At 45.6% G+C, this 26417-nt stretch overlaps 1 protein-coding gene across 1 annotated transcript in view; it reads right to left on the bottom strand.

Moving 5' to 3' along the window:
- Positions 1-662: 662 nt before the first annotated feature.
- LGMN (legumain) overlaps positions 663-26417 on the bottom strand; it is a 34621-nt gene continuing 8866 nt past the window's right edge. Inside the window, exons 2-14 of the mRNA XM_043921787.1 lie at positions 25189-25356; positions 15082-15179; positions 13889-13970; positions 12441-12526; positions 11221-11296; positions 10505-10567; positions 9159-9225; positions 8176-8294; positions 8000-8089; positions 5702-5902; positions 3679-3849; positions 1543-1610; positions 663-1243 (exon numbers count right to left, since the gene is read on the bottom strand). Of these exons, the coding sequence (XP_043777722.1) occupies positions 1201-1243; positions 1543-1610; positions 3679-3849; positions 5702-5902; positions 8000-8089; positions 8176-8294; positions 9159-9225; positions 10505-10567; positions 11221-11296; positions 12441-12526; positions 13889-13970; positions 15082-15179; positions 25189-25326 (1302 nt within the window). The 5' untranslated portion in view covers positions 25327-25356 and the 3' untranslated portion in view covers positions 663-1200. The remainder of the gene's footprint in view (positions 1244-1542; positions 1611-3678; positions 3850-5701; positions 5903-7999; positions 8090-8175; positions 8295-9158; positions 9226-10504; positions 10568-11220; positions 11297-12440; positions 12527-13888; positions 13971-15081; positions 15180-25188; positions 25357-26417) is intronic.

Here is a 26417-nt window from a genome sequence, read left to right on the forward strand (position 1 = left end):
CCCCAGTTCCCAGCATCATGCATCTACTTTCCGTTTCAGTAGACTTGTTTATTTTGGACCTTAGATACAAATGGAATCATGTAATTCAGGGGTCTTAGGTAACTGGCTGCTTTCCCTAAGCTAAATGCTGGAGCTGTATCAGAGCTTCATCCTTTTTTGTTGCCGCTTAATATTCTACTGCCTGGGGAAGAGTTAGTGTTCCTTTTAAATGTCTTTCACAAAGCTACGGTGGGTATCACCCCTTGTGGGACACCAGGCCAAGAGAAACAAGGGTAAGGCAGGCACCCTCTGCCCTCAAAGATAACCTCCCAGACCCCATGTGCGGTGTATGGCAGACCCCAACACGTGCTGGAAGGGATCCAAGGGAAATGCAAATACCAACAGACAGAGGAGAGCAGGAAGTTGAGGAAGACAGGGCACTTTCAGATACACCTTGAGGATGGGCCAGGCGGGGGGGCAGGCACTCCAGGGCACAGGCACAGCAAGGAACAAAGGCACAAGAGGCTGAAAAGTACAGCAAGTGGGGGGACGGGGGTGCTGGCAGGAAGAGCCAACCAGTGCGGCGGGGAAGGGGATAGGAGACAGACGGATGGGGGAGGGCTCCACTAGGAGGGGCCCGGAACATAAACTAAGACGTCGGGGACCTGAAATTCATACTCAGATTCAGTGATAAATCTTTATTTTTTAGACTTGTCCATTACTGCCAAATAAAATATAAAAGCAATCCAAAATTACGCTATTTTCGAAAAATAGTTTTCCATTTGGGGTTTGTGTCCCTCTTCCAGAAAATCATGTGAAGACTTAAGAGGTTCTGACGTCAGATTCCGCAGAACAAAGACTCTTTCATTGGCTACAGAAGTCCCAGTGAACTTCTCACTCCTTAAGCGTCATGGGCAAAACACCCTCTTAAAAAGCAAATACACCCTTCTCAACACAGAGCTTGAGCTTCCCAAGTCTCTGGGCTTTTCAGAGGATCACACAGGACCTGTAGGTGCTGGGAGAAGTAGGTAAAGGTGGGCAAGCCATCCTGGGAGAGGCCTGGAGCGGGCTCCAGTGGCCTGACCGCATCCCTGGGAGGACCTACAGCCGCTGGGGCTGGGGGAGGGGGGCCTCGCTCAGGCTCCAGCTCTCCAGTCTCTGATCAGCACACATTCTAAGGGACGGTGATCACATTCGGTAAAGCTTCAAGGAGGCAGTGTTTCAGCAGTAACCAAGGCACACCTTGTTCATGGACAATTTTATTCTGTAAGAAACCGGAAGAAGGAGGTGGTGAGCTGGAAGTCGTTCAACTCGGAAGAAATGAAGACAGAGAGAACCCACCAGGGAACAGAGAGTTGTGTATGACAGACCCACCCAGTCCAGCACCCCTGGGGATGCATCTGTCTTGAATTCCTCCACAGTGAGAGGTAGAAGCCAGCAGAAGCAAACTACCCACATGTAGAAGAGGATAGCAAAGCTGCATACACCCTTCTACTTTCAGAAGGACCCACCTCCTCACCTTCCCACCCCCACTGACCCTTTAAATGCCAGGTGCTGGCTTACCTGTCAATCGGATAAGGGTTTTCACAAAGGTTGACCAGCACGTACAAATGTCTCAAAGCATACTCATACTAGAGGAAAACAAACCAAAATAACACGATCAGACATCATCACTTTATAACACAATCAACTCCTAACTTGGGAATACATACAGCATCTAGACCAGTGGTTCTTGGGACTTCCCTAGAGGTCCAGGGGTTAGGATTCTTTCACTGATGAGGGCCCAGGGTTTGATCCCTGGTGGGGGAGCTAAGATCCCATGAGCCACCTGGTACACCCAAAGAAAAAAAAAAAATTGGGCCAGTGGTTCTTGACCTTTACTGAGTCAGGGATCCCCCCTCCCCAACTTTGAATAATCTGGTGTGATTTATAGACCACTTCCCAGGAAAAATGCACGTGCACAGGAGATTTGCAGCACTTTACAGCAATCCTATAGCTCCTTCAAGTCCAGATAAGGACTCCTGGATGAGAAACTCCTGGCCCTGCTGCCCTCTGTCAGCTCAAACCTCCTCTGGCAGCCTGACTTTCGGTCTGGAACAACTGACGAGGTATGGTTAAGTGAATGCTAAACCAGATGGCAGCGAAGACTGAAATAACTGGGGATGTTATTCTTAAAAAGCACTTCAAGAGAATCTATGACCTCACAAAAAGAAGAAAGAGGAGATTCGCTTTCTGTGAGCCCAAAGAGCAAAAAAGTAACATCCGATGATAAAGTATTCTTTGAAAATGGAAAATTTAAAGTTATTAAAGAGACTGCTTTGTTGAAAAATGAAAAATAAAACTGAGATTCTCTTAATAATGGAGAACCATCTCCTGAATATAATATTTCCAGGTGGCTCAATCTGGAAAAAAAATCTGCCAGCCAATGCAGGTAATGTGGGAAATGCCGGTTCAATCCCTGAGTGGGGAAGATCCCCTGGAGAAGGGAATGGCAACCCACTCCAGTATTCTTGCCTGGAGAATGTCATGGACAGAGGAGCCTACTGGACTACATACAGTCCATGGGGTCTCGAAGAGTCAGAAGTACTGGAGGGTGATCATGGTCTGCATATCACAGCCCAGACAGAACTTTCTGCAATGATGAAAATATTCTATAACATTCTCAATTCAGTAGCTGCTAACCACATGTGGCTCCTGAACACTTGAAATGTGGGTACTGTGGCTAAGGCACTGAGTTTTCCATTTTGTTTCATTTTACTGAATGTACATTTATGTTTAAGTAGCCACCCACAGTGAGGCTAGAGACTACTGTATCAAAGAGCATAAGTCTAAAGCGGGATTTGGCAAACTTTTCTGTCCTGGGCTGGATAGTCAACATTTGAGGTTTTGTGGGCTGTCTGAACTACTCAACTCAGCTGCACCATGAAAGCAGTCAGAGATGCTGTGTGACTGAGTACAGCTGTGGCCGTGTTTCAGTAAATCTTTATTTATAAAACACACAGCTATGGCTATGTTTCAACAAAACTATTTATAAAAACAGGCTGTGGAGAAAAAAAAACTCAACAGTCTGTGGGCAGGAATGGGCTGGCGGGTCACAGTTTGCGAATAACCCCTTCCTTGAAGGATCCAAGCATCATCTAAGTAGTGACCAAAAAAAGAGGGGTTTTTAGGTACCTTCCAACCCTGACATTCTACAATCTGCAGAAACCAGGTACTTTCTTCTCCATGCACCAGGGACTGACTTCAGCAACAAATCTTGGGAAGAGGTCAGAACAAACCCAAAAGGGAGAAAACCTGTGTGGCTGGTGTGAGGGGCAGGGGTAAGGGGTGGGGCTTGCCAAGGAAAGCCCAGTGTGAAGACAAGGAAGTTCCCGTCAAAGGCCAACAGAAATGGGAGATGAATCGTCTATAACTGGTTAAACTCTCCCAGCCACTGGGACAGTTAAGAGTGTCTGGGACCAAGACTGGGGGGGAAGGTCAGTGAATTTGGACGACGTTCCCCCTCTCACATCCCACCAAAGACCACAGAATGGGTCTGCTGCTGTTTCCTTCTACACCACGGAACTTTCGACAAGGCAATGCACCTGGTCTGTGGACCATACTAACTTGGGTGTGGAGTTGAAGGTGCAGAGGAAGGCCAAGCTAGTTGGCCACGGAAACCGGGGAGCAGAGGCCGCCAGCCCCGGGGTCTGGGCTTACCGTGGGGTTGTGCCAGTTGAAGCAGTGTGAGCGGAAGTGTGACACGGCCGTCTGGTAGCACGCGTGCTCTGTGAGCGGGGCTCTCTGGGACAGGAGCCTGTCCACCTCGGTGGCGGACCCCGAGACCAAGGTGACAATCTTCCGCACTGACTTCTCAATGATGTTCCTAGCCTGTGAAGAGACATTTTTTTTTTTTTTTTTTTTACTTAACACAGTCTCTCTTAGAACCCTAGACTGGTTAGATGCTTCTCTCACACCGCCCCCACTCCACTATGTTCAGAGATGCCAACAGATGCTTTCTGCAGCAAAAGATGTGCACACAAGCCTTCTTTACAGCTAGAAACCTCCAGAAATACCTTGCCTCTTAGAGATCTTCTGGCATGATGGGAGTATTTAAATTTAAATACCTGAAGAGCAGGTATGGCCCAGACTGAGGAGGCAGGGGTGGTGGTGGGGGGGGGGGGGGGTGCTGCATAGAAATTGTGTCCCAAAGTAGACTGTGGTCCCATAAACGGTGCTGTGTATTCACAGGCACCTCTGTCTGTTCTAGAAACCAGCAGATGCTTACACAGAATGACACAAAGAGGGAGGGCAACATTTTCTTCCCGGATGATGAAAACCAGCATCGCAAAGGGGCAGCTGCTTCCACATCATCCAAAATATATAATCGAGTCCCCTGATCCTCCCACTCCCCAGCCAGGGTTTGTTCCATTCATGCCCAAACATTCCCTGCCCTCTGTGTATTAGACCAGCAGCTTTCAACTTGTCGTCTAGGACCACGGAGGTCCCCTAGATTTCTTGGGGGCTCCATATGTCCTCCCTTTCTCAGCTATGTATCTGTGTGAGGCTATACTTTCTTTATATATTTCAGCCAGAACTACAGAGCCCAACAGAGTGAACACAGACACAGGAACAGGGATCAAGCTATCATCTATTATGCTGGGCACAAAACAGGCTTGCAAAAAAATGTTGTGATGCCACTCTTCTCACTCATATTCTTTTGATCTTAGAAAATAATTCTTTTTTATAAAAAGTATATTAACAAAAATGGGTTTATTATTATTTCTGAATGAGTTAATATTTTACAAATCTCAGTGGTCATTTCTAAAGCAGTAAATACTGATATAACCCACAAAAACAAAAGCTCTTTGGGATCAATACTTTTAAGCGTGTAAAAAGGTCTAAGAGGAAAAAATATGAGAACTGTTGTATTACACTGTGATAGCAACAAAAGAAACCATCCTGGGATAGCTAACTGTCAGAATCATGAGATACATGCATTTAAGACAGTTTACATATTTTTCTTTTTTCTTTCTTAGAAAATTCAGGCCATGTCCCAGCACATCAGTTCCTGGGCTATGGTGATTGCGGGGTGGGGGGGGGAGGGGAAAATGGGGGAATGGGTGGGGTGGGCAGAGTCAGCACAGCTGGCTTTGTTGGAAGGACAGTCAGTCTCTGCCAGGTGACTCAAGAGTAAACTCCTAGTGGTTCTACTCACACAGCTTGAATTTGAAAAGAAATTCAACCAGTTCCAAACAAACCCAGTTATCGTAAGATTGCTCAAGCATTTTAGGAAGAATTCGGGGCAGTGACTATGATTTCCTAAGCCAGCAGAAATTTTTTGTGGCCTGGATTTTTTTTTTTTTTAATATGATTAGCTACTCACTCACCAAGCAGCAAAGTAAAAAATGTCTCCTAAGCAACTAGGGGTAAATAAAGAAACACCCATGTGCCTTGGCTTCTTGGCAGAAGACAGGTCCCCTCCTTTTGCTTCCTGCTTCAAAGAGGTCAAGGCCAGTTCATCAAGGAAGAATAAAGCTGGCCCCTCTCCTGCTCATGTGTGTCCACTTCACAGCGAGCAAAGGAAGGTTTTGTTTCCCATATATTCCCGTGTGGTAGGAGGAGGGTGACCCCAGAGCTCCGTCCCCTGGTTCCCACCAACACAGAACTACAGTCAGGAGGCAGATGGGGCTCACACATGCTCCCCGGCGAGGCTGGGGCCTGCGACTTCGCCACCACTCACCTCCAGATGCCTGTCGATCTTCTGGACCAGACGCCTGGACTCCCGCAGATCGTTGCTGCTCATCAGCTTCCTTTTCATGATGGTGAGTGGCACCTCGGGGCTTGGAGTGAGGTCAAGGCGACTGACGGGGGGCAGCGAGATGGGAGAGCTAGCTTTGTGTTTCATACCCTGAAACTGCATCAACTTCATGGCAGAGATGGACTGGGGAGGGAGAGAGAGTTGGTTTGAGTGGGAGGAGCAGAGGTGCCAAACGTACCCCGGGTCCTGGAGTCCAAGTTCGCCCCACGTGGTTTCGGGACCACGGAAGGGTCACAGTCACAGCCTGAAAGCACAAGTTCAGTCCTCAGCAGTGGGTGAGGTGATGCATTTGAGCACCTGAAATCCACCGATGATGAACTTTGAAGATGCCTGGCACCCTTTGCAGCAGAACTGCCCCAGTTCCGCTGAGCTTGGGCCAGAGTCATTTCAGCCACGGGTGATGCTGGGTTGTGTCACCACCACCCCCATGCTCACCTGCCTGCCCCCAGTGACAGAAGGAAGATGCAGAGCATCTGGCGGGTTAGAGCTGAGGTCTGAGTCCACTGACATGGGAGAGCCAAAGCCACAAGGGCGCGGGGTGTGGGGTGTGGGTTGAGGGGTGCAGGGCTGACTTGGCATCAGGGTCTAACAAGCAGGCCCGACTGCCTGGCTCTGTCTGCCCACAGAGGTCACTGCAGACTGGATCCCAATTAAGAGGAAAAGAAATGTTGCAAGCAATCATGTTCCTAAACCAAGCAACACTAATCACTAATTACCAAAACACTAATTTAGAAACAGCTCTAAAACAAAAAGTAAAATACGTGTGCATGCTAAGATACTTCAGTTGTATCTGACTCTTTGCAACCCCCTGGACTATAGCCTGCCAGCCTCCTCTGTCAGTGGGATTCTCCAGGCAAAGATACTGGAGTGGGCTGCCATGCCCTCCTCCAGGGGATCTTCCTGAGTCAGGGATCGAATGTATGTCTCTTTTGTCTCCTGCAATGGCAGGCAGGTTTTTACTACTAGCGCCACCCGGGAAACACAGGCATATATATATAGAAATATAATGCTTAGAAAAGATCCTTCAGGGGACCTCCATGGTGGTCTAATGGTTAAGACTTCGCACTTCAATGCAGGGGGCATGGGTTCCATCCCTGGTCAGTGAACCAAGATCCTGCATGCCAAGTGGCACAGCCAAAAAATCAAAATCCTTCGTACCTCCTCAACCAAGAGCAGACCTGGCCAATGCTGAGAAAACTACAGAGAACAGAAAGCCTAGGGCAGAAGAGCTGCTGCTGGTACCTTCCCCTCCATCCAATCCCTCAACGAAGCCAGGGTGGTGCCATCTTTGACCCTGCCTCCCCCAGATCACCCTTCCCTGGCTTCTCTCCACTCCTCCACTCCACTACCCACCTCTCAAAAGCCTGACTAGGCCCACAGCCTCCTGAGTGCATGTCTCATGGCCTGTGATTGGCGCCAGGGCCCTCCCATCCACACGCTGCCCAAGAAGTGCTAAAGGACTTCTGGACTGACTGGCTCATCAGTTCTTCTAGAAGGCCAACGCTTATATCGAAGGAATTCGGCTGGTGAGCTCTCAGATGGTGGCAGGCCACTGGAGGAGGGCATCTGGTCATACAGACTACTAGGATCACCTCCCCCCGCAATCACCTCCTCTGCACATCCCAAGGGCTGGCCCCACAAGTGGGACTTGAGGCCCAAGCCTTCAGCAGCCACCTAATGTGACTCTGTCAGGACAGCCCTGATGGACTTACCTATTGGACCACCTAGGTCCTTTCAAAGCTGGAGGTGATAAACGTCTCTAATTTAGAGCCTATGGGTCAAGATAACATCCTGCAAGTGCAGGAAGGCTGGACACATCCAGCATGTAGGGTTCCAGGGGGCAAAGCCACAACACTCACAGGATGAGATTATCCGCTAACCTCTCACCAGGCGCTAAGTCTGTGTTTAGCGTTGGGCATGTGCTGCCTACTTGTGCCTCCCAATCACCTTGCGCGCTAGGGCTCTGACCAAGGAGGAGACGGAGACCCAGAGAGGACAGGTAGGTGGCCCAAGCCTCAGAACTTTGTGAGTTTGAACCTGAGTCTGATTCCAAAGCCTGAGCAGACTCTCCAGGACAGAGTGGCCGTGAGAGGCAGAGTCAGCCCTGCCTCGGCCATTCCTCACCTGCCTGGATCCCGGTTCTCTTCACTGGGGGACGAACGTTCCCGGCGAGTCAGCCTAAGACTTGGGTGTTGTCAGGCCTGTGAGGCCCCTACTCACCTTGTTCCCATACTGCATGACATGGCTGGTGTTGGTGTGGGATTTCACCAGCTGGTACTGCTTGTGGAGGGTCTCTTTGGTCAAATCCTCCTGCAAAAGTGAAAACGTTTCAAGCCCTCTGACCATCGCAGCTGACACCTAAGCCTCCACTGAGCAGCCGGCCCCCGACGGCTCACCACGTCTGAATCTTCCATCCAGTTGACACTGTACCAGTCCCCCAGGTACGTGGACCGCTGCTCATCGTAGTAACAGGCATAGGATGACTCCCTGGGGTTGGCAGCCGTAGTTGCATAAACTGCAAGGAATTAAAGATACCTTTCAGGCGTGTTTTATCCTCAGCTATCTGAGGATTCCCCTGGAAACTTGAGTTCTTGCTCCTTTCCTGGTGCAATCAAAGCACATCACCTGTGATCAGCTCAGGGAGGACAGGAAGACCTCTCTACATCCAGCCCTATTCACTCAGTTACAGTAACTCATCTAAAATTAAAGGTAGAAGAAAGGGAAGACAACTGATAGACGCATGCTTATTGGGACATCAAGCTGTTTTGGAAAAGTGCTAAAAGATCAGAATCTTGAAGGATATGGACTTCATTTCATTTCCAGAGAAACAGAACATTTACTAATATTAGAGAAACACTTAGGCTGACTGAATCTATGAGCTACCACTTACTATCTAGCTACCATGGACTCAAAGCGATGCTGGATAAATGTCATCACTTAAAATGTAACTCTCCAAAAAAAAAAAAAAAGTGTAACTCTCCCAACAGACACTATCTTTATCCCCATTTTACAGATGGGGATAACTGAGAGTAAAAGAGGATAAGTCATCGGTCCAAGATTAGACAGCCAGCAAACAACACATTACAAAGGACAGAGGCCAGTCCAAAGACTATAATTTTGGACTTAGGTAGCCCTACGAGAACCTGGCAGAGCACCACAGAGCAACATCACGTCACCCCTGACCACTAATCCTCCAGAAGTAGAAGCCCAGAGCTGCCCACAGGTATCCCCCTACTTCTAGGCACCAGGCTGCCCCAGGCCCCTGCTTCTATAAGACACTTGGTTCTTTCCATAGGCAGAATCAGCGAATGTCCAATTGTACTGCAGAGCACGGTGCTCACGCAGCCCAGCTCAGAGGTCAGTGTGCCCACCACCTTACCATTGATGTCAGGTGGCAGGTGGTTCATCATGGAGCCAGACTCGCAGGCTTCAATGTAGAACACCATCTAGGAGGCAAATGAGACAAGTGAACTCCCCCTGGCCAGGCACAGACCTCTCACCAAGGCCACTTTGGCTCTGCCCACTCTCTTGACCCATTTCTCAAGAGACTTTCACTTTTAGGAGACATCTGTGCTATAAGAAGCTGCTGCCAGAGGCTACAGATGCTGTTGTCATACAAACCAGAAGGACTCAAATTTGTGTAAGGCTAGCAGTAGTCGTCGCTCAGTCGTGTCTGACTCTCTGCAACCCCACAGACTGTAGCCCACCAGACTCCTCTGTCCATGGAATTCTCCAAGCAAGAATACTGGAGTGGATTGCCATTCCCTTCTCCAGAGGAGCTTCCTGACCCAGGGATCAAACATGGGTCTCCTGCATTGCAGGCAGATTCTTCATCATCTGAGCTACAGGGAAGATCCTCGTGTATGGCTAATAAAATAAGATGATCTATTAGCTGAAATAATGCAGGAAAAATGGAGCCATACATGATGCTAAGGAAAACTGATTTTCCATCCAATGCAGGGTATAATTTTCAGGAGCAAAACACGTTACTCACACAAACATGCCAGAGCTATGCAGATTTCATACAGGGTGCAAAAGGGGCTAGCGAGGACCAAAGGGAGAATAAGGTGGTATCTTCCTCCCCATCCGCCCCAGACTGGTGACAATCTTAGAAAGAGCAATCTCCAAAGTGTGGTCCCTGGACTAGGAACATTGTTGGAAAGGCAGACCCTGGGGCTTCCCCCCAGAAACACTGAGCCAAATGCTGGGGGTGGGGTCCATACTGTGCTTTTTGTTGTTTTAATTTATTTGCATTTTTGACTGCACTGGGTCTTTGTTGCTGTGTGAAGGCTTTCCCTAGTTAAGGTGGGAGGGCTTCTCATTGCAGTGGCCTCTCTTGTTGTGTAGCACAGGCTCCAGAGCGCAGGCTCAGCAGTTGTGGCACATACATTTAGTTTCTCCCAGGCACGTGGGATTGTCCTGGACCAGGGGTCACACCCATGTCCCGGCAGGGGCAGTCAGATTCTCAACCACTGGACCACTAGGAAAGTTCCCACACTGTGTTTTAACAAGATTGCCAGTGATTCTGACCTAACAGCTGAAGCTTGAGAATCACAAAAAAGTTATTCCTGAGAGACCAGAGGTCAAGATTGACGGAAAGGACACCTTTTCAAAAAAAAAACACAGCCAATCCAGAGTTAGAAGGCCCATCACAGCACCATGGGCTCTGCTCCCACTGCCTCCCTCATACCCTTTCCCCAAGGCCGCCCCAAGCACTGACATTACCTTTTGGTACATCTTGTGTTCATACATGTAACGGATGGTCTCATTCAGGTCCTTTACATGAAGCTGAAAGGTAAGAATAGGGACACTCAGACCAAACACGTCAAGAGAAACCATGTGCTGGATAACCCACTAATCAAGTCCCAGTGATGCCTTATAAATTCTTATTTAGAAATCCTTAGAGATAATTATGGTGTACAGCATCCCAGAACGTCATCAAGGGCTTTGTTCACATATTAAAGAGAGGAAGCAGATGTGCTTCCTCTTCACTTTGTCCAGAGCACTCAGGGCTGTGTTCTATGACTGCGTCTCGTGCAGGCACCCAAGTTGAGGGACAGTGACTGATACTGTGATGTCAGTAGACATGCAGGGAAAACTTGCCACAAGAGCCGCCTCTGGATAGATTTCAAACTGCTAAATGCAGCCCCATACCAGCTGCACAGAAACCACCCCATGTAATGAAATGCAAACCATGTAATGTAGGACATTACAGACACACATCACAGGTGTACCGCCGACACTGAGGTTTTGTTTCCTGTTCTCCCTGCTTGCCTTTTTTTTGGGGGGGTGGGGAGGGGCTACCCTTCTCAGCTTGTAGGATCTTATTTCCCTGACCAGGGATTGAACCCGAGCCCTTGGCAGGGAGAGTGCAGAGGTCCTAACTATTGGAACCCCTGGGAGTTCCCCACGGCTTGTTTCTAAAACATTAAGAAACTCACATCTTCATTAGGAAACACCAGTATTCCAGTGGCTCCGTGATCCGTGAAGTAAACGAACACGTGGTCCCGGGGGCCACTGCCAAGAGACACACAGACAAGCATGAGAGTCGAGGTGGGCCATTTCCTATTCCTGCCTCCGTGTCTCTGAGAAGTCACTCCAGTCAAAAAACTCAAGAAGCCTGAGGATTACAGTCTCCCAACCATGTAGGAGGAGGAGCACAAGAGACCTGTCTGGCTTGTTCCCTTTGATCCGGCTTGTTCCCTTTGATCCTGCTGAGTGCTACTCTGAACCACGAGGCACATCCCAGAGCCTGGAAGGCCAGGACGGAGCTCAGCAGACAGCCCAGGGAGATCGGGAGAGTGGGGGCCTTTGGCCATTGGGCCTCATCCCAGGCGGCCACACTCTCCTACCAGATATCCCCAAAACGAGTAAGGGAGCCAGGACATGCCACAAAACGTGGTCCTTCAGTTCCGACTGCCCTCCATGGCCCTCGGCCTGCACACAGCCTGGGACGGCCACCGGTGCTCCCTCACCGGAGGGCCCTGTTCCAAGATGGCAGAGATGTAACAACTCACTTGGAGGCAATCTGGTTTATCCAGCTCGAGATGTCCCTCTCTGCTCTAACTCATAGGAACTACCTGAGCACAGGTCTCCCCTCAGATACGAGCGGAACAGCACCAGCTGCCTAGTACCTGAGACTCTGAGGCCATGCTCCCGAGCTCCCTGACATCATGTCAAAATGCGGCATAAAGAGATGCTACATGGGACATCTCTCACCCACAGCCAGCAGGGCAAGCGCTGGGATGAATTTTCTTCAACACGGAGGTTTGCTCTGAACTTATCAATGTCCTCCTCCCACTGGGCTGACCTGCCATCAGAGCACAAGGTCGGCGGGAGGCTGGGTGGGGGTCCTACAACCTGACTGGCCGCAGAGCTTCACGCAAGTCTCAGGGTGTTCCAACAGACTAGTAGCAGGTTTAAGCAATGGGGAACATTTCATTAAGAATAACGAGGGACACTGGATCATAGGGTTAATTTGTTACAGAAACAGCTGCCAAGAGAAGCCACAGGTTCTGTGCAGGCTGTCAGGACAAAGGTCCCCACGCTGCCATCTCTCACCAGTAAACAGGCCGGAAGCAAGAACGAAGCCTAAATGAATTCTCGATTCTGGAGTACCAGGTCATTCAAAACAAAGGGACAGCCATAAAACAGACATTACCTCTTTAAGACCTTTCCAGATCCTACGCCCTTCACTGCTTCTGCATCACCTCTCAACACAGCAAGGAAATTCTTTGGGGTGACATCCTACGAAAAACCGGGAGTTGAAATTAGATGCAGCAGTCACTTCAAATCAGTGTGTGTGCTGAGTCTGTAGCAGAGGGCCCAGGCCATGCCCACACACCTCCAAGGCTTAGGGATGAAGGGCAAACACTCTGTCACCAAGAAGACCCAAAGCAAGGTCAGGGTTCCCAGGACATGTGCGTGACCTTGTCTCAAGCATTGTCTGGTCTTTGGCTGATGCCATTCAGCAAGCCTGCCATTTCTTCTTGATCATTATAAAGTACAGGTGGAGAAACCCAAAGATGTCAGTAGGAAGGGACAAATAGCAGAGGAAGAGCATGTGGCCTCAGAGACACAACAAAGATGGAGACGGAAACTTCTGTGCCGACCTTTGCAACTGGCCTGCCTCCTCAAAGGCTGAATCCCAAAAACATCCTTTAAAGGGGACTTTGTAAAATGGATATCTGATTATTTAAAACAAAAAAACAAATTACCAAAAACACAGAGGAAAGAATATAAATCACCAGAAATTCCACCACCTAAATTTTGGACATTTCCTTAAATAAATCTATGGAAACAATTTCACAAAAATGGGATCATCTATGTTATATGAATGATGTATCCAATTTAATTGTTCTTGAATTTAAAAGAGAAAAATAAAACTGGAAGAACCGCTAAACTTCATAGAAATGTTTCTCTCTCATGAGAAATATTGGTTCCTAAAAGATTCCACTGAAATTAAGAAAAAGAGGGTATGAAATCCAGAAGGATAATAAAATTATGGTGTTTTTAAAACTGTGTCAATGTACTGGGTTGGCCAAAAAGTTTGTTTGGTTAATGAATAAGCTGTTCAATAAAGTTCATTGTGAAAATGAAAAATGTCTTTTATTTTTACCTAAAACCAAACAAACTTTTTGGCCAACCCAATATATACCCTCAATCAATTGGGAAGAATACTTTGGAAGTGATATACTATTATAATAATGGTGGAAAACTATCTCAGCAAAATTCAGAGATACTACTTTGCACCAGGGCTGGCATTTGAGAAAGCTAATTTTCAGAAAAGGGCACAAATAGTTTATAATCAGATTAATGACAGTATCTTAAGAAAATCTGGTATTATGGAATGAAAACTACTGAGATTTAAAGTATAATAAAACTAGAAATAAAAGATTGGTAGACTACCACTAATACGTTTTTTCTTCTTTCTGCTTTCTTTCAAAATTCACAGAAATTATGCCTCAGGCACAAATCTCAATATAAACATAAAATGCTGGCCAGAAATCTGTCTAATGAGATCCTGATTCCAGAAGTACAAGGAAGAGAGGAAAATCATCATTGAAATGAAGCAGACCCCGCTGGCTCCAACCCCGCGCTCCGCCTCACCTCGCCTGTGTAGTCCTTCAGCACGCCCTGGTACACGTCTGAGCCGTTGGGCCTGTTGATCACAATTCCTGGGGTGGGATTGCTGAAAATCAAAGGATGCAATGAGGCACAAAATTTGATGTATCTCTGAAATCTGCATCTTCATAAATATGTTCCGGTTATGCATAAAAGGACTAAACAGTCATGACTGTCACAGACACTTCTCATCACCCACCCAGGTCCCCAACATGGTAGTGGTTTTAGTAGCCCGAGGGTCTTGGGGTCCCACAAGTCCTGAGCTCCTAGCTGGAGCAGTGAAGGGCTGAGCTCTGCAAACTGAGGACAGGAACCCAGGCCCCCGTGTGCCTGGACTCCTGATGGACACCAGCTTGCATCTTGGAGGGGAGATCTCATCAAGAGATCTCTCAGAGAAAAACTACTTTCAGAGAGAGAACAAAAAACAAGGCTTTCATGCAAGAGCTTAGGCATTAAAGCTCAGAATGGATTAGGAACCATCATGTGATCACTGGAAAGGGCACAGTTGGGAACTGAGGAGCTGGGAGACTAGAGCGGGTTAGAGTCATACCCATACCTGCTGCTGCTTTTTTTTTTTGGCAGTGGGGGAGGAAAGGGTGAGCCACTTGGCACATGGGATCTAGTTCCCTGACCAGGGATTGAGCCCCCTGCCCAGAAGCTTGACGTGTTAACCAGTGCACCACCAGGGAAGTCCCCGATACCTGCTATTTCTGATCTCCTCAAGAAACCAGATAAGCAGGCATGAGAGAACGGTTTGTAAAATTAAATTCAGCAATTTTTTAAAGAAGGAAATACGTATAGAAAGAAGGGTGTGAGGATCTAAGCTACAAAGGAGCCTCCTGTGTACAGGCCTCCAAGGCGCCCCGGCACAGAGGTCAGGAACAAACACCGCAGAACCTAGTGATGAGTTAGTTCTCCAAGCCGAGAGGGAACTCATGCTTTAAAGCTTGCAAAGCCCGAACCTCAGCACCTTCACTAGCATTTGCTATGTCCTTGTCATTGCTGGGTTCCACCAAGTTATGGTCAAAGCTCTACATGAAGTAGGTGGGTGGAATTTCAGCTGGGAGTCAGCTTACATTCTAATGTTAGGCTGCCCATCTAAGAATTCCTGAGAATCTGTATTTTTTTAAAACGCCCTGAAGTTCCTCACCATCAAGTTCAAAGGCCTCAATACTCACTCTTCAGAGTTGGCGATGTCGTCATACATCATCACGATGATCTGTTCATCAGGGATCCCATTTCGGTGAACAATCTGGTATGCATGGCACGCATCCGCCTAGGAGAAGGGGTTTTGTCAAGTGCTAGATTTTGCCCAGAAGAAGCCAATTTGGGAGTTTTCATGAGCAACGTGTTCTTTCTCATGGAAGAGGTGCTGTGTCCCAATCCCTACTGGTCAGGTATTTAAATCAGTTTAAAACACATTCATTTACCTTTTTCAGTTCAATTTTTAAAAATCCACCCTTCACCATAAAACTCTCATCAGGCAGTTAGTGTAATATGTGGACTACACTCACTCACACACACACACACACCTACCACCACCACATCTACAGGAAACAAGGGCTTTTGAAAGTCCTGAATAAGTTATTTTCATTTTCCACACCATAGAAAAGGCTCCTGAAAGCACTGATTTAGGGCTGAAGAACAGAATGACAGAATGATAAACCAAGAGATTAAAAGCTTAGCGGTTAGTTCTGTATCACACAGGATTCTTCTGGTTCCAGTAACCCTAACCGCCACAGTTGCTGTTCAGAGAACTGAGTGAAAAACTCAAAAATTCAGCTCAGGAACTAAAATGAGGAATGTGTTCTTTAGTTTAAAAAAAAATAACAAGGGTGACCATAGTAAAGGTAAAAGAAAAACTTTGCTAATGAGATTCCTTGTCCATAAAAAGGTCAAGACAATTTTTGCTTCCTTTTTCAGATGATACAGACTACACTCCATGACATGGAAATCATTTGAGGACAAAAGGGAAAAATGTTACCTACCTTTCTGCTTTTATTTAATTATGTCTTTCCTAGGGCAGAGCATGAAAGAAATACCATGCCCAGTTACTTGCCTCTCTAAAGAAGAGGGCTTCAGAAACTGAATGTCCACAGATCATGTTCTAAACAGCTCTTAGCAGAGCAACTGAAATAAAGCTCACACACCACCAAACCCAGCATTCTGCCTGTAGATGTCCCAAACAAATGGACTTTATAGCAAAAATGGGTGCTCAAAATACAGTTGCTAAATGTTGTGTGGGTGAGTCCAAGACCTGGCATTCAAGAGCTATTAGATGAATAGATAACTGAATATGAAAACATACATTTATGGACTTGCTCTACTTGCCAGGCACTATGCTCAGACTTTCTATGTACCATCTCATTTAATTCTCATCACACCCCTCTGTGACAGTGATTCCCATTTCACAGTGAAGTCGTCAAAGCTTAGAGACGGGAGGTGACCTGTCCCAGTCACACAGCTCAAAGTGAAAGATCCCAGGCATTCTGACTCCAGAACCTGATCTTGCTTTCAGACAATACAGAAAAATAAACTGTCTGATGTTCATATAATGGGAGTACCATAAAGCTCACACAAATGGAATACCTAAAAATGAATGAAATACAAACCATGCTTCAAGATACATGAATCTCAGGAACATAATGAGAAAAAGAACAAATGCTAGAAAAAAAAAATTCACTATGATTACATTCATATAAAGGTCAAAACAGGCTATAGGAAACATTACGTTGTTTAGTTAAATACCCAGATGGTAAACTCTAAAGTGAAGTAAAAGAAATCTAAGGAACTTGCCCTTTGGCAGGGTCAAGATTAGACCAGATAGGGGACAACGTACTAGCAATTTTCTTTTTCTTCAGTCGGGTACTGAGAGAGTCAATTCTTAGGTGGGTTGATAAGCAGTCCAGGGGTCCCCAAGGAGAGAGGGGTCTGGAATTCTCAAGGAGGAGAAAAGGACAAAGGTTTTTTTCCTCTACATTCCTTAGTCTTAGCCTCAAGTTTTCATCTTTAAGCCTGGAACTGATGATTACACAACAAACAACTCAGTTTAAACTCTGTACTAAGGATTGTACAACAACAATGTATCCTTCTTGAGGACAGTTTCTCCTTCCTGAAAACCTGGCTAATCCTGTTATCTTAAAATGTAAATTATGAAAAAAAAATGTAAATTATGGGAGTGGGTCCAGTAAGATCTTTACAACCTCCAGACATTCTTTTGATTCATTGTAATAACTAATTAAAAGGTATTTAACTCCATTGCTAACACTAGCCAGGAGGTACTCTTTCTGCCCCCTTCTGATGTCTCTGTCAGAAGCTTTCTCTATCTCTTTTATACTTTAATAAAACTTTATTACACAAAAGCTCTGAGCGATCAAGCCTCATCTCTGGCCCCAGATTGAATTCTCCTCCAGAGGCCAAGAATCCCGGAGTCTTTCGTGGCTCAGCAACAAACCTTTCAGTACAAAGTACATAGGTATTCATTTTCTTATTATTCTTTACATTGCAGGCACATTATATAGATATTTGTTTTCTATTTCATAAGAAAAAAAATCAAACAAATATTATGTCAGATTTAACCTTTTCAATGAAACTGGAGCGAGCAGGCACACCCACCCATTCACCTCAGTGCAAACCAGCCTATTATTTATCTCTCCTGTTAGAGACACCATAAAGCAAGCTCACCAAAAAACAAAACCAACTTAAGAATAAATTTAGCAAAAGAAGAGTAAGACTTATACACTGAAAATTATAAAACTGCTGAGGAAAATTAAAGAAGATCTAAATACACAGAGAGATATCTCATGCTCATGGATCAAAAGACATTACCACCCTTAAACTTTTTAAAAAACTAGCTCAGTCAGTAAAGAGTCTGCCTGCAGTGAAGGAGACCTGGATTCAATCCCTGGGTCAGGAAGATCCCCTGAAGAAGGAAATGGCAACCCATTCCAGTATGCTTGCCTGGAAAATCCCATGGACAGAGGAGCCTGGTGGGCTGTAGTTCATGGGGTCGCAGAGTTGGGCATGACTGAGCAACTAACAACACCAGTGGATAAGACTTCACACTTCCAGTGTCTCCACTGCAGGGGGCATGGGTTCAATCCCTGGTTGGGGAACTAAGATCCCGCATGCCGTGCAGTACAGACAAAAGATAAAAAAAATAAAAATAAAATACCTCTCCTCTCCACCTCAAAAATTTTTTTTAAAAACTGATCAGCAGGGATTTCCTCAGAAATTGACAAGATAATGCTAAAATTTATAGGTAACTACAACAGTAAAAATATATACATATACTGAAAAAGACAAGAAAGCTGGAGAACTTTAACTTCCTGTTTTCAGAACTACCCTGGGAAAGGAGAATCTTATCAACAAGTGGTGCTGGGAAATTCTGGATATCTACATGCCACAAGACGATCTTAGACTCTCACCTCACACCATATATGAAAATTAACTCAAAATGAATCATACTTAAATGTAAGTGCTAAAACAAAATTTTATAAGATAACACAGGAGAAAATCTTTGAAATCTTGAACTGTAATTGCACAGATGTCATAGATATGACACCAAAAGCGTGGTCTATAAAAGAAAAAAAATGATAAACTGGACAACAACAAAACATAAAATTTTAGTGCTTCAAAAGACACCAGTCATAAAGTGAAAAGATAAGCAACAGAGAGGAAAATGTTTGCAAAACACATATCTGAGAGAGGACTTGTATGTAGAGTATGCAGAGAACTCTTGTACCTCAGTAAAACTGGTTCAATTAAAAACAGATAAAAGATTTATATAAACATTTCACCTAACCAGATATACTGATAAGCACATAAAAAGATGTTCAGAATCTTTACTTGTTAGGGAAATGCAAACTCAAACCACAATGAGCTACCACTTCACAGCAGACAGACAATAACAAGTACTGGTGAGGATAATACACCAGAAAGCTTCATCTACTGCTTGCGTGAATGTAAAATGATGCAGCCATTTTGGAAAATAGTTTAAGTTTCTTTAAAAGTTAAGTATAAATTTACCCTATGACCTGGGAATTCTACTCTTAGGTATCTGGCAGGAGAAACAAAAACATTTATCCACACCAAGATCTATACTCAAATGTTCTTAGCAGAATGCTTCAAATAGGCAAAAAAAAAAAAAAAAAAGGAAAAAGGAAACAACCCAAATATCCATTGAGTGGTAAACAGACAAAATGTGATTTAACCATACAATGGAATGCTACTTGGCAATAAAAGGAATGAAGTACTGATATGTGTTACACAGATAAAGTTTAAAAACATGACCTTAAGAGAAGCCAGACACAAAAGATCACATTTATACTCCATTATACAATATGTTCAGAAAAGGCAAACTCACAGAATTACAAAGTATACTAGTAGTTGCCTCCAGCTGGGGACTGGAAATTGGCTCAAGGGATCTTACTGGGGAGATGGAAATGTTCTAAAACTGATTTATGGTGATGTTTGCACAACTTGCTAAATGCACTAAAACATCACTAAACACTTTTAAAATGGGTGAATTATATACGATCTGTAAAATACACTTCAATAAGACCATACATTTTAGAAAATATATTCAGCCTATCCTGTTAGTGCTCCCCTATGCTCCTGGGCTCCTCACCACCGCCCTGACAGGCAGACTCTTTTTGACCAGGTCAGGTAAGGGCTCAGGGCTTCCACCACCACGCCTCATGCTCTGCCTCCACACACAGAGGTCTCAAGCCAAGCAGTGATCCTCTCCTGGGTCCCTGGAATTACTTGCTTTCCTCCCAACTTACTCAACTCAAAAGGGCTTTCGGTCAGAGCCAAGCACTCACACCCAAAAGAAATAAAAAAGTAAGGCTAAGCCAAGTCAAGTGACTTGGAGACAATGCTAAAGGTTACTTCAATGACTTTCCTGCAGCATAGCTTATCTCTGTGCATTTTTTCCCTTAAAAACAGAAATGCCATAGGAGAAATGCCACGTGAGAGGAAGGTATTGAGCAAGACTTGACGTAAAGGGCCGAGCTCTCTGGGCCACTGAACAGAGACTGCTGACTCAACTCTTAGCGTAAGGAGCTCCGATGGGATTGCTGATACATCCCATGATTTCCTGGTGGAGGACTGTCCAGGCCACTGATGATGCCGCCCCATCTCAGGCCAACTGTAAGCTAACTAAGGGCAACCAGCCCACGGCAAAGGCGTGTTCTCGTCACTGCCAAGGGGTCCACCTTCAAGCCAGGCAGGGGCTGGGAAGAGTTCTCATGGGCTGCTCTTTGAGAGGAATATGTATAGTACCCCTTCCTGGCACATGCTCTGAGCTCTGCTGAGGCTAAACCCTGAGTCTGGGCATTGGGTGGGGGCAAGGGGGCCGCTAACTCAACTGGTAAAGAATCCACCTGCAATGCAGGAGACCCCAGTTCAATTCCTGGGTCAGGAAGATCCACTGGACCCACTCCAGTGTTCTAGGGTCTCCCAGCTAGCTCAGCTGGTAAAGAATCTGTCTACAATGCGAGAGACCTGAGTTCGATCCCTGGGTTGGGAAGATCCCCTGGAGAAGGGAACGACTACTCACTCCAGTATTCTGGCCTGGAGAATTCCATGGACTGTATAGTCCAATGGGTCACAAAGAGTCAAACACGACTGAGCGACTTTCACTCACTGAGCCCAATACCACCTCAGATTTTCCAGAGGAGAATCAAGAGGTTTGGAGTGAGATTACATCATTTGTTCAAACCAATACAGCAGATGATGGAAGAACAGCAACTACACCTGGGGGTCTATGCAAGTCCCGACCGCCCTGCCCAGCACCTGGCTTGTACAAGGACAGCCCTCCCAGGCTAACTGCATTCCCCCAATTCAGTCCTGCTCAACTCTGCTCTCCATCTGTTTCTTTTCCTAAAATATAAAAGTGATACTTTGTAACAAGATGGATTAACTATAAAAACATTATGGGGAGTAAAAGAAGCCAGACACCAAAGTGTGTACATTGTATGACTCCATTTATGAAGTTTCTGGAGAGAGCAAGACAATAAAGATGGAAGGCAAATCCTTGGGTGCAGGAGGCTGGGACGAGTACAGGCACGGGGGAACGTTCTAGAATGATGGGCGTGTCCTAAAACTGAACTGTGGTAACATTTGCACAACTGTCTGAATTTACTAAAAATCACTGAACTATGAGATAGGTGAATTGTATGGCATGGAAACATACCTCTTCAATAAAGCTGTTTCTAAAAAGTGGTAGTTACATACACCCTTAAATATATAAAGTGAAAGGTGGTCATTCAGAAGTATAATGACTCCCACTAGACCCTCCATCACCATATCTTTTCCTCCCAACTGCAACATCTACAAGTTTGGGACTTCTCCCTCTCCCTTCCGGCCTCCTCTTGGACCCATGGATGCTCTTAAGGAGGCTCCTGAAGCCTTCCCAGGAAATGGTAGCGCTCCCTTCCTCTCTACCACAGCCCCCAGCTCGAGACCAGCAGAGGTGAGGAGGCATCAGCATCCTCCCAGCTCCTCCCTCACCTCTTCTGTTGCCAACACTCCAGACCTTCTCCTTCAGATCCCCACTGCCCAGTGGTGACCTCAAAGCTCTCCTCAAGTCCCCTGCTCCCAGTGACTCCTGGCTCACATCTCCTCTCCTCCCAACACCCCCCCATATCCCAACATCCTCCTGATGGCTTGTGCAAGGGTGAACTTCACCTTCAATCCACTCAGTTTTCCTTCTCAATGCACTCTGATCTCTATACTGAAAGAAACCTTCCTCTAGTCCCATTCCTCCCCTGGTGACCTATGTTCTTCTTTCCCCCCCTCACAAGCCTGTCGGAAGAACAGCCAGTACAGCATCCCTTGTGTGGTTTGCACCAAAGGACCTCTTCCTCTGTCATCCATGCATCAGAGTCTGGCTCCTGCTTCCGCCACCGCAAGAACCTGTCCTCCAAGACCTTCCCAGCCCACACTCAAGATGCAACATATCCCACTAGCATCACCCCAGACCCACCAATTCCCTCACTGCCATCCATTCATCCCAGCCACAAGTGGAAAACAGAGAAATCCAATTCAATATAACCAACGTGTTAAATAACCATCATAAAGCATAGAAGAGCGCTCTGCCACGAACTAATTGAGCCCAGTATACTAATCTTCCCTAAACAAATTTGTGATAACGAGTGCTATGTTCACTCAAGGAAAACGTAAACCTCAATAAAAATGTAAGTTTAAAAGTCTGTGCAGGAAAAAAAAAAGTCTGTGTAGGTTCTACGGGAAAAGTTCTTTCAAATGCTCTTTTTGTTTCCCCCCACACTTTGAATTTTTTATTTTGTATTGGGGTGTTAACTGGCTACACCTCAAATGCTCTTTTAAATGCTCAGTCTCCAAAGTCAAGACAGCAAGTGTTGACAATTAGTCAAGGAGAGAACTCAGGCGGCAGGGATATGAGCCGAGGCCAACCATGATTCAGCAGCTACGCTTCCTCTGCCCAGCTTTAGCACCAGCATCTGCCCTTCTTTAGGGACAGAAATTTCAGTCTGTGGCCACTTCTTTTTGCTTTACTTGCTTCATTCCATTTTGATATATATGAAGTAGTTTACCCAGGGAAACTAGCAACACTTTAAAAAAATTTCCTGGGAGCAAAGGGTAATCGGATACCTATACTGAATAATGTTCAACCAATACATGCTTTTTAAAGTTAGTTGTATAAAAACCAGGGGGTCTGATGAAGCAGCCAGTCTGCTATCAGTGACCCGTATTTAACGCCCCATCGTTCCGACGCGTGGTGAGAGGCAGAGGAGAAGATCGAGATGGGTGGTTACTGCTCGGATTGCTCCTCTTTAGCTGGGTCAGGTCTGTGTGCTGCGCTTAGTCGCTCGGTCGTGTCCAACTCTTTGTGACCCCAGGGACTGCAGCCCGCCAGGCTCCTCTGTCCATGGGATTCTCTAGGCAACAATACTGGAGTGGGTTGCCATGCCCTCCTCCAGGGGATCTTCCCCACCCAGAGACTGAACCTGGGTCTCCCACATTACAGGCGGATTCTTTACCATCTGAGCCACCATGGAAGCCAGGGTCAGGTCTGGGTTAAGTATTAAAAAGGTATCATGCTGCCAATGAAAATAACTTTTTAATCAAGCCAAATTTCCTATTCAGCTAGCATATAAAAAGCATTCAAGAACTAAGTCATTCAATAATCATCAAATTACAGAGCTGGTAGAGAGTTCACCTAAACCAACCCCCATTTAACAGATTATGAAACTGATATCCCGGGAGGGAAACACACATGAGGCAGCCCTGTTAAGCAATCACAAGCACAGATGCTAGGTCTAATCTGGCAGCCACTGGCCACACTTGGTGACTGAGCATTTCAAAGGTGACCAGTTGAAACTGAATGAGTGAGTGAAGTCGCTTTTTGCGACTCTTTGCGACCCCGTGGACTGTAGCCTACTAGGCTCCTCCATCCATGGGATTCTCCAGGCAAGAATATTGGAGTGGATTGCCATTTCCTTCCCCAGAAAGTAAACATAAATAGGGAAAAAGAACTGGGCCAACTGCACATAACCCCACAGTGGGGGTCAAATGAGTTCACTTGTGACTGCCTGTGCATCTCGTCTCTGAGAACTGAAAGATCCAATGAGTTTTTTAATAACAACTTTATTAAGGTATATAATTCACATATCATACAAGTGAACCTTTTAAATATACAATTCAGTGGTTTCTAGTATCTTCACCAAGTCACGCAACCATCACCATTCTCTAATTCCAGAACCTTTTCATCATCCCTAAGAGAGACTCCATACCCATTAACGGTCATTCTCTGTTCCCTCCTCTACCTACACCTTGTCAACTACTAATCTACATTCTGTTTTCACAGAGTTTCCTATGCTAGACTTCCATATATAAATGGAATCCTGTGGTCCTCTGTGACTGGCTTCTCTCACTTAGGATAATGTTTTTAAGGTTCAGCCATGTTGAAGCATGTATCCAAACCTTGTTCTCTTTTATGGCCAAATAATAATACCTTGTGTGGAGAGACTATACTTTTTGTTTATACATTTATTGGACACTTGGACTGTTTCCACTTTTAGGCTAACAAGAATAAAACTGCTATAATCATTTGAGTACAAGTTTTTTGGGGGGACATACATATTCTTTTTTTTTCTGAATATATACCTAAGAGTGGAATTGCTGGGGTCACAGTTATTAACCTTTTGGGGAACTGCCTGACTGTCTTCCAAAGCAGTTACACCATTTTACATTTGCACCTGGAGGCTGCACTTTTAATGTATTTACAAATGTAGATTCTTTCCTCTGTAATTTCTGCCAGGCTGATTTGCTGAGAGTGCCAGGAAAGATGAGTAGGAAGGGGTGGGGGCAGAGCAGCAGGGTAGGGGTGTGGCGGGCAAGAAGACTCATGATGCTGCTTCCAGAGTCCTGTCTGCAGCTATGCGGCCTCACGCGAGTCACCTCCGGTCTTCAAGTCTCGGTTTCCTTATTTATTAAAATGAAGGCACTAGGCCAGTAGGTCTCAACTAAGGACATGTAGCAAAGTCTGGAGACAATTTTGGTTGTTACAGTGGCTGGGTGATGCTCCTGGTACCTAGAGGGCAGAGGTAGGGATGCTGCTAAACATCTTACATGTGTAGGACAGCCCCCCAACAGTAAAGAATTACCTAGATGGACCCAAGCGTCTACAGTGCCAAGGTTGAGAAACCCTGCATTAGACTGAGGTGACCACATACGGGCCATTTTGAGGAACAGCCAAAATGGTTTCAGAAATGGCTGTACCACTTTATAATCCACTCAGCAATGGGGGCGGGGGTGGAGTGGTGAGTTCCATTCTCCACATCCTCATCAACACACTTATTTTTGCCAACCTAAGAGGAACATCTGTTCTACTTCTGGTTGCTGGGGGGAAGGGATAGTTAGAGAGTTTGGAATGGACATGCACACATGGCTGCATTTAAAATGGACACCCAGCAAGCACCTGCTGTCTAGCACAGGGAACTCGGCTCAATGTCACGTGGCAGCCTGGATGGGAGCGGGGTTTAGGGGACAACGGATACCTGTACATGTACGGCTGAGTCCCTTTGCTGTTCATCTGAAATTATCACAATACTGTTAATCAGCTATACCCCAATACAAAATTAGAAGTTTAAAATAAATAAAATCTTGATAGCTTCAACTCCATCCCAAAGCAAAACCAAACCAAAAAACAATAAATAAAAAGCCTGTTCTAATAACAATGTCCAGGATTGTTAACAGACCGCCAGTGTCATACAGGAGAAGATGAGTCATGTTCTTACCTGGTGCCTATAATTATACCAGCCATTTGATCCTGCGACAATCACCACCCAGTGCTTGCCTCCATCCTCAGGGTCATCCAGGGGAACAGCACCAAGTCCCAGGGCCAAGCTGAGCAACACGGTGACTTTCCAAATCATCCTGCCCCGTTGGAGTTCCACTGCAGAAATCTAGGAAGAAAAAGGCAGAGTCAAGCGAAAAAGGAATGACAAAACCAGAAGAACACTACTGGCCCCTAAGACAAGATCACAGAAAATGGGTCAAACTTCCCTGGAGTGGAGCAGGGGGTTGCCTATAGCGCCCCACCTTCACTACGGGTTGAAGTTAGGAGAATAAACCAAAGAATATTGAGGAAGCTCTTGGGGCAACTTTTTAAAGTTTTTGTCACAACTTGGAATACGGAAAACAAAATTCACTAACAAACTTCACTGTGTTGGAAAAATATCTACCACATACTATGAATTGTTTTAAGAAAAGAACAGACATATAATGTGTGCATAGCAAAATGTGGAAGGCAGACAAAATCTAACAGTAGTTATTCTTGAGTGGTAGATAGGTAGAATTAAGAATGATCTTTCTTTTTGTCTCTCTTTACTACAAATAATATATATTACTTATACAACAAAGTTTGTAAAAATTCAACATACACTTGATGTAAATACTGAGGGACAATTTATGCGTGTGAGCTATCTGGGTAAACTATAGTCTAACACTGGCAGCCCAAATGAATGTCTTTGTATAATGCTTACAACCCATTTACATTATTCTGTACAAGAGGCTGGGCAAACATTTTAATCCTTGTTTTACTGGATGGGGAGGTTGAAGCAAGAGAGAAGTGACTTACCCAATATTCATGGACAGTCAGCACTGGCCACAGACCAGAACCCCTGCCTTCTGAATTCCTGGTCCACCCTTTCTGCTACATGGTTCTGCATCTCAACACTTTATTCTTAATGAGCTACATGCCCAATTTTACACTTCACGGCCAAAAGTTTAAAGAGAGTTTTAAAGCACAAAAGGCAGAGCTAAGGCCGAGTCCTGGCCACCCTGTATTACTCAGACAAGTATGCTGTTTTAATGGCCTGTGTCCTGACTATGTTATTTTTAAAAAAGCCTTCCTATGGCAGAAGCCAGGCCTATCATTCTGAGATAAGAGGAAAAACAGTCGTTGAGACGTAGGGACTCAGAACAGAATAGTCTCCAAGGCTAACCTCTGCCTCTGATGCTTTTT

The sequence above is a fragment of the Cervus elaphus genome, chromosome 13 (genome assembly GCF_910594005.1).
Source record: "Cervus elaphus chromosome 13, mCerEla1.1, whole genome shotgun sequence".
Taxonomy (NCBI): Eukaryota; Metazoa; Chordata; class Mammalia; order Artiodactyla; family Cervidae; genus Cervus; species Cervus elaphus.